Source organism: Cyprinus carpio, chromosome A17 (genome assembly GCF_018340385.1).
Source record: "Cyprinus carpio isolate SPL01 chromosome A17, ASM1834038v1, whole genome shotgun sequence".
In the NCBI taxonomy this organism is placed as follows: Eukaryota; Metazoa; Chordata; class Actinopteri; order Cypriniformes; family Cyprinidae; genus Cyprinus; species Cyprinus carpio.
This window is the reverse complement of record NC_056588.1, coordinates 16,568,578-16,582,533: the sequence shown is the minus strand read 5'-3', so window position 1 is coordinate 16,582,533 and position 13,956 is coordinate 16,568,578. Positions and strand designations below refer to the sequence as shown.

The 13,956-nt window shown below is 35.1% G+C and overlaps 1 protein-coding gene across 2 annotated transcripts in view; it reads left to right on the top strand.

Moving 5' to 3' along the window:
• The window catches only part of LOC109050287 (probable E3 ubiquitin-protein ligase RNF144A-A), a 38,003-nt gene extending 26,353 nt beyond the window's left edge, over positions 1-11,650 (top strand). For both annotated transcript variants that reach the window (XM_042774258.1, XM_042774257.1), the window contains exons 5-8: positions 3,519-3,729; positions 6,866-7,013; positions 7,215-7,304; positions 9,953-11,650. In XM_042774258.1, coding sequence (XP_042630192.1) covers positions 3,519-3,729; positions 6,866-7,013; positions 7,215-7,304; positions 9,953-10,084 — 581 coding nt within the window. In that variant the 3' untranslated portion in view covers positions 10,085-11,650. The remainder of the gene's footprint in view (positions 1-3,518; positions 3,730-6,865; positions 7,014-7,214; positions 7,305-9,952) is intronic.
• Positions 11,651-13,956: the final 2,306 nt, after the last annotated feature.

The window sequence follows — 13,956 nt, the reverse complement described above, 5'->3', positions numbered from 1 at the left end:
CAACAAACAAGAAAAATACTTCTTCCGAACACAAAACAAAATTTATTTTTAATTAATAAATAATGAAAACCGGGAGGCCTGTGACTGTCCCATAGACTGCCAAATAAATAACAGTGTCAAGGTCCATAAAAGGTATTAAAGTCGTCATCAGAATACTCCATCTGCCATCAGACGTGCAATCTGGGTTATATGAAGCGACGGGAACACTTTTTGTAAGCGAAGAAAACAAAAATAACGACTTTATTCAACAATTCTTTTGTCAACGGTCTCCTCTGTGTCTCTCCATATCACCGTATGCTGCGTATGATCTTCTTTGCTATCCGCGCCACAAGGATGCGCTGTTTCTACGTGTATTTATCTATGATTTCATACCTTTTATGGACCTTGACACTGTTATTTACTTGCCAGTCTATGGGACAGTCACAGGCCTCCCGGATTTCATCTAAAATATCTTAAATTGTGTTCCGAAGACGAACAAAGCTTTTATGGGTTTGGAACGACATGGGGGTAAGTGATTAATGACAAAATTTTCATTTTGGGGTGGAGTATCCCTTTAACGTGGACTTATCCTGGGATTTAAAAAGACTTAAATTAAGTTAATATTTTGTGTTTTCTCTCTGTATCTGAATCAGTCTGTGTACTGACCTCAGATGCCTTATATTTTTAACCAATGTAGTCAGAAATCTCCAAGATTAAAAAACTTTTAAAGAGTAAATTAGACCCATGTGAATTGGATACGATTGATCAAATGCATGCATGTTCCCTTAAACAGAAAAGACCCGAGGCTCTGTGCCATATGAATCTTCTTTCATTATTTCCATCAGTAGGGGATCCCATACTCTGGACTCTGATAGTCTCCAGTAGTTTTTCACCACAGGATACATTTGCTTGAGACATACTTTCTGTCCACCCCCCTCCAGGTCATTGCATTGCTTTGAAAAGGGAGAAAAAATGCATGTAGTTACATGGTCCCACGCTGTGATCCTCTCTTTCTGTCTCTTTGGTTTGAATTCAAGGTTTTCATGCTTTCGTATGAAAACCATGGCAGCAACAGCATCATAAATGAGAGACTTGCAGAGAGAAAGAGAGAGAGTTAAAATGCGTTCATTTAGCCAATCAGTGTTCCTGGGAATTGGAGCGGAATGGTGGCTATAACATATCCACACTCCTAGAAACAGAGCCAAAAGTTCATATGGAGTCATGTGTGGACTGCTGTGTCAGATGGAGAGGACGAGCATGAGTGTGTTCGGTTTGTGAGATTCTTACAGTGCACTCGGGGACAGACGAAAATGCATGCCATCCTGACTCAACAAGACGGCTAAAAATGAGAGTCAGAGGATATTATGAAAGGCCTCTTTCTAACATAATTGCCCCCAACTGCACATTACATACATAACTGAGCTTAGCCATATGTCACTAACAGAGCTTTTATGCATTCGTCAGGCAGACGAACCAGTAAAACCATTATGAAATGTATAATTATGTCTCTAATTTCTTATTGAATTGGCAACATTCAAAGCTATATATAGAGACCAGAATATCGTAGGGACATAGGGGTTGACTCTTTTGATGCACACCAGTAAGCAACCCAGGTCACCTGGCAACCACCAGGAACAACCTGGAAACAAATGCTGCGTCTCAATCGGCTGTCTAGCTCCCGAGCTGGTGAATCAGTATATTGTGTACATAAGCTGTTATCAGTACCAATTTTATGAAACAGAACTGTTTTATTACAAAAATATATAACAGGAAGGTTTTTTTTTTTTTTAATACACAGAAGACAAAAACTTCAAAACTTCATCAAACTAGCTTAGTAAATTTGTATTATATTATATCGGGGTGGCCACATTGGTTGCCTGGCTGGAGTGAGATCGCCATGACTGGACAAAAAAAAAAAAAAACAATTCCGTGTAAATTTTTTTAAACAGAAAATATTTTAAAAAAGTTTTTTAACAGAATGCATTCACTTTTTATTCATGAAGACTGTTTGTCTATAGTGTAAATTTTTTTAAACACAAAATATTTTAAATCCTATATTATTTTTTAACTCTACAGTTGTGCAGTAAAATTCACTAAAGATTCACTTTTTATTCATGAAGAAAAAAAATGCCAACAATGTGTCTCCTAGTAAAAAAACAAGATTTTTAAGATGAAAATGACATAAAATTACTACTGTTAACAGTAAATGGCAGTGCAGAATCAATCATCAGCTCAGTTGCCAAGTGCACTCCCTAGTATTTGTCACGTCTTGCTTTTAGATTTATTATAAAATGACTTTTATACACTATATACTATTATAGTGTACTAAAGTATAAATAAGTTAATTATTAATGGTATAATAATTCAATAATAATGCATTAAGTATTTTATATTTAACTGTAGGAGCTGCTAAATATATTCAGCCAGCAGACTTGTCGCTGCTGTAGGCTTGTTACTCAGCTCTATTTTGATATCGGCTTGTCAGATAGTTCATTCCGTCCATTGCTACAATATTTATCACTGTCAAAAGTGTCAATCATAGCAATGACTCGCGGAACAGTTCAACTGATTCACTCACGTATTTTTTACACTCACGTTTGTCATTCCTGAAACAGTATACGTGGACAAACAAAACTTTTCTTAAAATTTAAAATGTATTATGTGAGAAACCGTTTTTCTTGTTATAATGGGAAGATCTGCCAGTGAATAGAACTCCATAAACGTGTGATACAAGCTAACCTACACCTCTGATCTGATTCTGATCTGTTTTGTGTATTACGCGTCGCTATGGAAATAATAAGATGACACATATAGATTATTTAATTATTTGATACTGGATTTTTGTATAATTACCATTGTCCATTGACACACTATATCAGAATATATGACCACGGGGGCCCTGGCAACCACAAAGAGCACCCTAGAAACAAACTTTCAGTACCCTAGCAACAACCTGGAACACCTAGCAAAATCCTAGCAAAAACCAATAAAAAAAGGCCCTTTTAAACCACCTTACAATGACCTAGTAACCACTTAGCGACGTCCTAACAACTACCCAGGACACCCTAGAAACTGTCTAGCAAAATCATAGGAAACAGAGAACCAAGGCCATAATAAACAACCTAGCAACCCATAGAACCCTAGAAACCAGCTAGAAATGCCTTAGAAACCACTCAGAACAGCCTTATAAATCTAAATCTAAATTTATCTATTAAATGTAATTATTTATTGAGCAGTGGTGTCTCCGCCTCCTGTTGTGCCCAGCCGTGAACTGTGGTAAAATCAGTGTACACGCAGACCTCATGCAGCTTTTTGCCTTAATGAAATCTAATGTAACTAATGAATTTATGCACAGCTTGATTGGTAGCAGCTCTGGTGTCTTGTTCCTGAGGGCTTATGAGGCCATAGCTGCTCTTTTCTATCACCCCTCCATCTCTGATAGCGTAACCATGGTGACCTGTCAGCCCGCATCAGCAGTAAGCAGCCTAAAATACACTTGCGGAAACCACGTCTGATCTCTCATCATTCACCCCCTGCAGAGGTGTTGCTGGACCCGAGCCGGACCTGGTGCCCGTCCTCCACGTGCCAGGCCGTGTGCAAGCTGAAGGAGTCTGACACGGCGCTTCCGCAGTTGGTGAGGTGCAACGTTTGCACACTTGAGTTCTGTTCTGCCTGCAAGGCCAGCTGGCACCCGGACCAAGACTGCCAAGAGAACGTTCCCATCACCACGTTTCTACCTGGAGAGAGCAGGTACTGCTGCCAGTTAAAGACATTTTCTAGATTTGGTACAGGTTGAGTTTAATCAGCAGTACTTTTTGCATAATGTTGATTTTGATTTTATTTCTTGATTTTTTTTTTTTTTTTTTTTTTTTTTTTTCAAGCCAAACATCTCAGGTGACAATGGAAGTGAATGAAGCCAATCTGTAAACTTTAAAATGCTTCGTTTCAACCGTGTATCCACAACAAGTTAATATGACTTTAGTGTCAAACGAACCTGAACGTTTCTGTGTAGTATCCAATTATACTTTGTTGCCATGACAAAGTAATGCCTATAACTGTAAAGTGACAACAAAAATAAAACTAAAAAAATTAAAAAAATAATAAATCAAAAAATAATTAAAAAATAATACATAAAAAATAAAAAATTACAATTAAAAAAATTGGAATTTTTTGCTTTTTTTTAATAATATTTTTATTCAACAATGACACATTAAATGTATCAAACATGACAGTAAAATATTTATATTGTCACAAAATATGATGTTCTTTTAAACTTTATATTCATAAAATATTCCTGAATTTTTTTTTAACTTTTCAACATTTATAATAATAAGCTTAATAATAAGCATATTAGAAATATTAATAAACTATCATATTATAAACATAACATAAGAATAATCATACTGAAGATTGGATTAAGCTTAATCAACTCATCATGGGTATAAACTACATTTTAAACATTTAAAATTGTAATAATATTGTATAATATAACTGTTTTACTGTTTTTTGATCAAATAAAGGCAGTCTTGGTGAGCATAAGAGACTTCTTTCAAATATAATAAATCAATAAATAAGTAAAAAATATTCCCAAACCTAAACTTGTCACATTTTTGCTTTAAAAAAAATCGCTTCAGTTGTATTGATTCACTTGTATTATAAATAAGACAAAGGATGAGTCAATAATAATTAACCTTTGGGTTACATTTTGCCCCAGATGTTGTTGATTGAGCTTATCTTCCACCGAACATGGAATATTCTTTTAAGTCTTTCTCCTCCTCGTTCATCAGCAGCTGCGCCTTGGTGTAGTTTTGTCTCTTTGATGTATGTTTAAACGCTCCCATCCTCCCACCTGGTCCTTATGTGAATCCAGCTGTCACGATGAGGCATGTTCTGTGTAATGATGTTTGATGTTGATAAGTCCACATGAGATTTGAAATGAAATACCGTAATCCGTCTGTGTTTTTCTGCACTATTGAACATACTCATCATTCAGTCTAAGAATGGATCTTCTGCTTCTAGTTGTTAAAGAGCGCTTTTCTCTTGGCTCAGTGAGTCAGAGATTCATGCAGCGGTGTTATTTGACATTCCTGTCACATGCACACTTCATTCAAAACCAAAAGCATCACTGAGCAGAGTTTCTGATCCTTGATCTTGGGTCATACAGGAATGAACAGTCACCCTGCTCTGAAGTGAATTGCTTCATTCATGCACACTAGTCATAACACTGCAAAGAGCCTTTCAAGTTTACAGCTCAATTTCTATATCATTTCATGTTTGAGATTGCACCTAAACTCCAAAGTATATCTCAGAGTGAAATAAACAGTCTTTAGACAGCATGAAATCAAATTGGAATCCATTTACACTTTTGTTCCTTAAGGAACTATGAGCTGACCAGACTCTTAAAAAAGTTAATGTATTTAAATATATTAAATAGATTTTTAAAACATATTTAAATTCAATTTGGAAATAATAAAGAAGGTATCCTGAGCCAACCCGTGAACAAAAGTGATGACCTTGAACTTATAAAAACAGTTAATTCATTAAAGGGATACTCCACCCCAAAATGAAAATTTTGTCATTAATCACTTACTCTCATGTCGTTCCAAACCTGTAAAAGCTTAATTCGTCTTCAAAACACAATTTAAGATATTTTAGATGAAAACAAAGAAAAATTCCAACAAGCTGGAAATTATACAGCACTTTTGCTTGAAAATGATGGCATGCAATGAAAAACATCACTGACAAACATCACTCAAATAATACATTCTTCATGATCATTTTTCAAGACTAATGGGTCATTTTTGTGTTAGCCAGCTGGATAACATTATCTTGATGACAAATCAACAGAATTTGCAACAACATTGTAGAATAGATCACAGTTTGTAGGGCTTAAAAATGTATGTACAAGATCAGTGAATGTAAAACTTTCATTGGCAACTGGCCTAAAACTCTCTCACAATGGCCTCAGGCCAGCAGCCATCCTTACTGTTGAGCCCTGCTATGGCTGTGTGGGCAGAGAGAAAAATATCAATAATGTCTTACCTTATTAGAATTAATAAGCTCACTTAACCCTAAATGATTTCCTGCTGAATAAGTTGAAATTTAAATGCATTTTACATGCCATATATTGTTGTCCTTAATGTATATCCATTAATATATAGCCATTACTCCAGTCTTCAGTGTCACATGATCTTTCAGAAATCATTCTAATATTCTGATTTGGTTTTCAAGAAGAACTTCATATTATCAAAGGTGAAAAGAGTTTAATAGTGCTTAATATTTTATCATGTTACTTAATGTATTTGTGGATTGAGGTTTCTATGATGAATAGAAAGTTCAAAAGAACATCATTTATTTGAAATTAAATTTTTTTATAACAATAAAAAATAATATAATTTAATGTGTCCTTGAATCAATGTCTTTCAAAAAATAAAATACAATAAAATAAAATCATACAGACCCCAAACTTTTGAACAGTAGTGTATATATAATCAGAAATAATAATATTACTAGCATTATTATGATTATTAATACTACTGTACTTTACCAGACTGCTGTGTTGCGGTACTGAGTCAGACTCTGAGGAGGAGCTGCTGCTGTTTAACAGGCTGTGACAGTGCCACTTCCCTCAGATCAATAGATTGGGAATTGTCCTGGAAATGAATGAGCTTGTACCTGTCAGCTCGGTCCCTGTGGGTCAGCCTCTCCATTACCAGTGAACACTGTCCCTGGCTCACAACTCTTTAGTACATATACAAGAGAAAGACCTGTCTGGGTGAAAAAAAATGAGTGCACTGTAGGATCAGAACCAGTGTTTTTTGTTCTCTGTAACCCACAACAAGAAAAGGGTTCATTTTAACTCTTACTATAATTTCTTTTTTCCCAGTTCGTTCTTTAAGGCTGACGATGACAACGCCCCCATCAAACGCTGTCCCAAATGTAAAGTCTATATAGAAAGAGACGAGGGCTGTGCCCAGATGATGTGTAAGAACTGCAAGCATGCGTTCTGCTGGTACTGCCTGGAGTCTCTGGACGTAAGTGCTCAATATCTCAGCTCAACACTAGTAACATGGTGCTGTTATCTTACTGTATTTTTATTGGTCAAGTGGCCGCTGTTTAGGCAGCATGTTAGTCCTTCAATCAAGGCCGTAAATGCAATCAGTCTCCTTCACACAGCTGTTCTGAACACCCACGTAGATAATGACCGGCCTCTGGTGACGTTGTGTGTTTGACAGGACGACTTCCTCCTGATCCATTATGACAAAGGACCCTGCCGGAACAAATTAGGCCACTCCAGAGCCTCCATGATCTGGCACAGAACGCAGGTGGGCGCTCACGGGAAGGAGCACACGTTTTCTTCCCGCTTTTTTCTCCTTTGAGATCAGAATGAGTGCACGTGCACCTACACGTGACCGAGTCGTAGGCATCCATTCAGACAGTGTTTATTCAGGAAGTAATTGGATGTCTGTTCTCGAGCAAGTGATGCCTGCTGTTTCACAGCAGATTATAATGCAAGATGGTCACTTTGGCACAAATTCACTAAAATTATTCATCAAATGATGGAGAAGAGGAGTATAACCAGACATATATTTAGAAGAGCAATTCAGACTCGGGTACTCCCTCCTCTCTTTGTGTTTCATTTCTTAGACTAAATAATAAAAGGAGAATATTACATTGAAAAAGGCTGATTTTATAAAAAATAGAATAGAAAACGCCAACTTCATCCTTAAGTGAAAGACACATACAAACAGTTTTCAACATAAGGCTCATTAGACCTACTGTCCATTATGTATTTCTTAATAGCTTTGAAATAATACATTTTCTTATGGTTCAGCGATCAGCACAAATAGTGTTGGAAAAGCCCTCTAAGCGATTTCATTAGGAACTGAGAGAAACATACAGTACATGCAGAAAATGGGGTTTGAAACAGTCCTCCAAAACTTTGCAAACTGCTTTGCAAATTAGAAACTTTCCTCCTTATTTTCTTTCTTGAAATGGAATGAATATGCTATATGATATTTTCTGTGTGAAGATAAATATACATCATGGTGCCATTTGTAATGGTATAACCTAAAAATTTTTTGCATTTATAATAATGACAGTTTTAAGGGGAAATGAGCTTAATTATTAAAAAAATGATGAAAAAAAAAAAAAAACAAAATTCAAAATTCTTCATTACCCTTATTCACCCTTATAAACTTTTTGAACTGTGAGAAAGATTCTTCACACATTCATCTTTTCATATGCTGAACATAATATCATAAAGGTGAGATGGCCCTGAAACTGTGGGGAGCTTTCAGTACTTTTGCACAAAGACATCTGTTGCTCTGCAGGGAGGAGTGAGTCATATTAAGCTTCATAAGAGCGCACAAGAGTTTACATTTTATAAAGCCTCAGCCCAGAAGCATCAGAAACTAGATTCTTTATGAATTAGTAAAGATGGAGCTGGTGGGCTCAGCCGGTCCCGGGTTTCTCAACACTCTTCATTGTGCCACTCTGCCATTCCACATGAGAGCTCTGAGAAAGAGAGAAATAAATTGAGGGCAATTTACATAGAAACAGAAATAGTGTGCAACACTGAAATTTGTCCTATGATAAATGGGTGTAATTGTCTTCCTCGGAATGCTGAGAAGATTCCGCTTGGAAATAGAGGTCAGTGTCCTATTCCCAGTTCAGAAATAGTTTTACATCCAGAGAAAATCAATTACACATGGTGCTCTGCCCTACAGGCATGTGAAATATGTGTAATTTTGTTGGCCCATGATGATGACAGCTTCTGAATATATAGTTCATGCATTAAATGAACTCAATCTCTGTTCCATTTTGTAACAGTGATAAATTGTAAGGATCTGACGCCACTGTGTGGTGGAGGATAATGCTACATAAAAAAAAAATATTTTTGTATCCTTTCTCACTTTTATTGGTAGCATAGTAGAAACAAAAAAATCTGCACACTTTTCCAGCTTGCAAAAAATATCTAAATTTATTCCGGAACGTGGAATACATTTTGATACAAAATGTTGCTGAGAAATGTTTTTTTTATTTTTTGAAAGTGGGATTTTTGGTGTTAACCTACCTATCACTTATTCTACAGGTGTGCAGGGTTAATTGTTTATTTTGATTGACAGCAGAGTAGAAAGAGTGCAGAAAATTATGGGGAGAAGAAGAGGTAGCAGAATTAGTAAACAAACGTGTTCCTATATTGTCTTGGTTTCTTCAATTTAAAAAAAAAAATCAAAAATTATCTTGTGAAACATTTCCACATTGTTTCAAAATAACGTCAGTTCATATGATCATATCAATGACCAAGTGTCAGTCAAAGAAAAAAAAAAACAAACAAAAAACACCTATTAATTTAGCTAGCAATATTTTAAAATACAATTCAAGATCAAAACAAAATAAAATATTATAAAAACATAACAGGATGTCCTGATATGATAATGAATAAAAAAAACATATTAAAATAATATAAAAACCTTGCCTTTTTATTAAGTCTGTTTTTAATTTTTAAGAAGAAAAAACTGCTTCAAATGGTCTTAAAATATCAGATAATTTGACCTTTTTAAGGCAAGACTAGCACTCATGTGGTGCAATTTCCTAAAAGCTTCTCATAATACTTCATATAATATAAATTAAAATATTTAATTTACAAGCTATGATATTTGTTTGAAAAAAAAGTGTATATTTATTATTTGAAAAAATATATTTAAAATGTTTTTAAAATATTAAGACTGAGAGTACACTCGGATGTATTTAATGTGTAAGGAAAATATTCATTTTTACTTGATGGTTAAGCCACATGGCATTAAATTTAAACTTGTCTTAATAATGGTTTAAAGGTTTTTTGAAGCCAATATGAAACCAATATGAATACAAGTACAAGAGAACTTGGTACGTGTGTTGTTGTGTTTTTTTTTTTGGAAACTTATATGTGATTGATGCTCATATGTTGTTTTCATCTCTTTCTTCACAGGTTGTTGGTATCTTCGCGGGTTTCGGCCTCCTCTTACTGGTGGCTTCTCCGTTCCTGCTGCTAGCCACACCATTCGTGCTGTGCTGTAAGTGCAAGTGCAGTAAAGGAGACGATGACCCTTTACCCACCTAACAGCCGGCGTGAGCAGTCCCTGTACCAGGAATTCCGGTCATCTCCTTTAATCGTTTTTCTTTTCCTCCTCCGCCTTCGAGCTCTTCATCAACCGGTGGGACTTGCGCATTTGAAGCCGCAACACGAGCCATCTCACGCCACGGTTACTGTCACAGCTGTCAGTAGGCTCCATCCCGGCAGGCCTGATGAGACTGAAGGAGACTTCATGAGCCTGCTGCTTGATAAGGTGGAGGATTGAGAGGTGGGGGTTCCATTTGCAGTAACAAAAGGGATGTTACTGAAGGAGCACAGCGCTGTTCCATCCGGGCGCTTGTCTGTTTTGTGGGTGTTTCGCATATGTGGCTGTTCAGGAGGGTTCTGTTCTAATAGAACATATATTCAGTGTGTTTATGTCTGTTTCTGTGAGCATAGTAGCATTTCAGTCACACGGCCTATTCTGTATTACTTGTTTTGCACAGATAGGGGGCTTTTTTGTCACTTTAAATGCTCTAAAGTCAGTAGATTTCGATTTTGGCTCAAATGTATAGTGAAAATGCTACTTTAAATGTTTATTTACAGCTCAATTTTGCGTTCAAAAGTTTTTAATAGCATGTTTGTTAGTTTTTTCATGTCAAGTTATCGTCTTTCGGTCTGAAACTATTGACAACCCTAGTTTGATTTGGCAGATTTTGGCTGTTCATGTCATCAGATGATATCTGCCTTTTAAATTTCTCTCAGTGCACTTAAAACAACACTATGTAACTTTTTCTGTGTTCAGAATTAGCTAAATGTATATAATGAGCGGGTACATCATAAATTCATCTGCCAAACCGACTTTTAGTCTTATCAGAAATCTCTACGGTACATTTATAATAAGTGACTATTTTTGGACTATTGTAGCCTGTTCGGGTCGTCACCGCTGCGGAGTAACACATACCTGCGTGAATCGCAATAGACATAAACTTGGAGAAGTAGCTCCGGTTAGAATGTTCTTCCGCGGGATGCCTGCAGTTCTGTTTATTAACCGCTAGAGCGCCAAAATTTACATAGCGTTGCTTTAAGTGTCATTTTTAGCCTTCAGATTGAGTCACTGACCTCCCTGGATTTAAAGCATAAATCTGATTCCAAAGTAGGGCTGTTCTGTGAGTTTACAATGCCAAATATTGAGCTACTGAAAGTGTCACTCAAACGACACTTTAACCTTATCTGAACACCCAACGTTTAAATGAGAAAAATACTGAAACCAAATAAAACCTTTTTAACCTGTCTTTAATTTAATTTCATTTGTTTATTTCTTTTTTTTCTTTTTTTTCTCCAGTGAAATGTGACGTCTGGTCATCTTGTAAATTTTGTCAAATAGTTTGAAACTTGCATACAGTTTGTATCACTTGACAAGAAAAAAAAAACATTTTGAAATTTTGGAACAGTCTGGCTGGGATTGTACACTGATTTCAAGACTGTTTGGCTTAACACATTTACAAGTCTAGCACTGTTTCTATGCAAGTTCATATAACTTGAAGATTTAAAAAAATATATGGTTTCTGCTGTCTTGAACTGAATGGTTGCAACGGGCAAGTGTGTGTAACTTAGTTAAAATGAAAAAAAAATATTTCAATTTATGTTCAAAACTGAGTTGATCAGTTTCTGAAAAGCCATTACAATTTCAATACTTTTTAAATGGTTTCTTTCATTTAATAGACTGATTTTAAAATAGATGTATGATACTGAATGTCAACATCTTGCCTGCAGCACCTGAAATAGCAAGCGTATGTTCAAAAACTGTTGTGCCATCATATGTAACTCAGAAATATTAAGATCAGAGCACCTGCCATATCTGTAGCTGGATAATATGTAGCTCATTAGGTTTCCTCAAAATCTTTTTCCCTGTTCTACCGTTTTTTGTTGTTGTTGTGTGATGGAAATGTTCCATATTGGAGGCTGATATGACAAAACGAATGCTGTTTTTTTTTTTTTTCCTTCTTTTGTAATACAATATTTGTTTGCCCTTTTGAAACTCACAGTATTCATAAAGTTGATTTCTGGTGAATATTTAATGTAGTCACCTCCATCCTTTAGTAGCATTATCCTGTTTTAGCCTTAAAGTTTTTGAGTACCTCACTGGTTTCCTGTCCTGTAGCCGAGGGCGTTATTTTATTTTATTTTTACATTGTGCATTGTGCATGAAATGGCCATGATAAATAGTATAGTAATAACATCTCAGAATAGATTTAGCTACATTATTATCTGATTATGACAAGCAAAAATCAGCATGATATATCAAATGAAAGCACAGCATCATTGTCAGTTATGAATAGCACACAAGTTACTCGATCAAGCTGAATCTACTTCTGCTCACATTATTCAGCAACATTTGGCCATTTCATGTAGAATAATATAAAGTAATGCTTATATATACACATTGACAATCATGCCAAGCAGGTTTCTAAGACATTGATGAGGGAACATTTTTTGACAGTGGGTAAATATATACTCAAAGCGGATCTTTAATGTTGTATGGCCTATATAAATTCAGTTGATTGTGTTTCATTTATGATGTATGTATATATTTTGTTGTAATACTCTGTTTCATGTTCTTTTTTCACTGTATACAGTGTTTATGAAATATAAGTTGTACAATATAATCGTTTGGTTAATTCAGGGTTATTGAATTTGCACTTTGGCTGCTCATTCAGTCAAGTGCTGTTTTGGTTCTCTTTGTTTGGGTTGCGTCATGTTCCCGTTTGAACCACCATTTGTTCCTACAGTACATCTAATTAGAAATAATTGTGGCTTTACATGTAAACTGGGAAATACTCCTTGACGTACACTATAGATCTTGCAAACAGCCAAAAACTGTATTGTTCCTGTTTGTGGGAATTTGCTTGTTGCACAATACTTAGCCTTGCAGATTCGTTTTTATATTTCCAGATTAAACTCCTGTAAGCTCTTATAGTTTGGAGTTTGGAAAGCGTGTCTTGTTTTTCCTTTTTCTCAACAGTGGTCTGTTTGAATTGAGGTCTGTCTTTCACTCCTGACATTTGTCTATTCCAAATATTAACATTTATTTGACGTTTTGTACCCTTTTGGGTTTGTATGGACCTTGGCAGTGGCCCTTTGCCATTGCTCTTTAAACTGATTTCGCCTCTCACTCTTCCTTAGATGGCCTTCTTATGTATCATTTGTTTTTGATACGTCATAAAGAGAATATGTTTTATTCTTTGTGAATCAGAACCAAATTCCACTTGTACAGATGGATGTAAAATTGCATGTATGTGAAGTCTTGAGGATAAAAAAAGAAATACAATTACAAAAATACAACATATTTGCTTGTATTGTATGTGCCACTAAAACTCTAATATTAAAATGTATTAATGTTCATTGCTGTTTTTTTTTCCATCTGTTTTTTTGTTTATGTCTGCATTTTGGTTCGAATGTCAAGGAAACTGTTTAATAGACCACTGTTGAAAAATATATCATTAAAAAACGTGGATTCAAAAAGCTTGTTTTATGTAATTTCATGATGTCCTGAAAAATAAAATTATGTTTGCCAAATATAGCTAAGTAAAATAATTTCACTCTCTTTTTTAACTTAGTAATTTCATATAATTATGAAACTTTACCTTTGTTAAAAATTATATACAATTAGAATGTGTTTTGTATTAAAATTTTAAATTAAACATTTTATTACGATAAATATTGTATTAACTTATATCAAATATATATAATTCTATGATTAATGTTATTTTCTAGCTAAATAAAGTATCCATAAATATATGTGAAGACAAAACCTTAGGTCTCTGCATCTAAAAAAAAATTAGTTTTTAACTAACACGACACCAGGACACCAGTAGTAAATTTGGAAAATACAAAATAAAAGATCCCTTTTCCGAGGA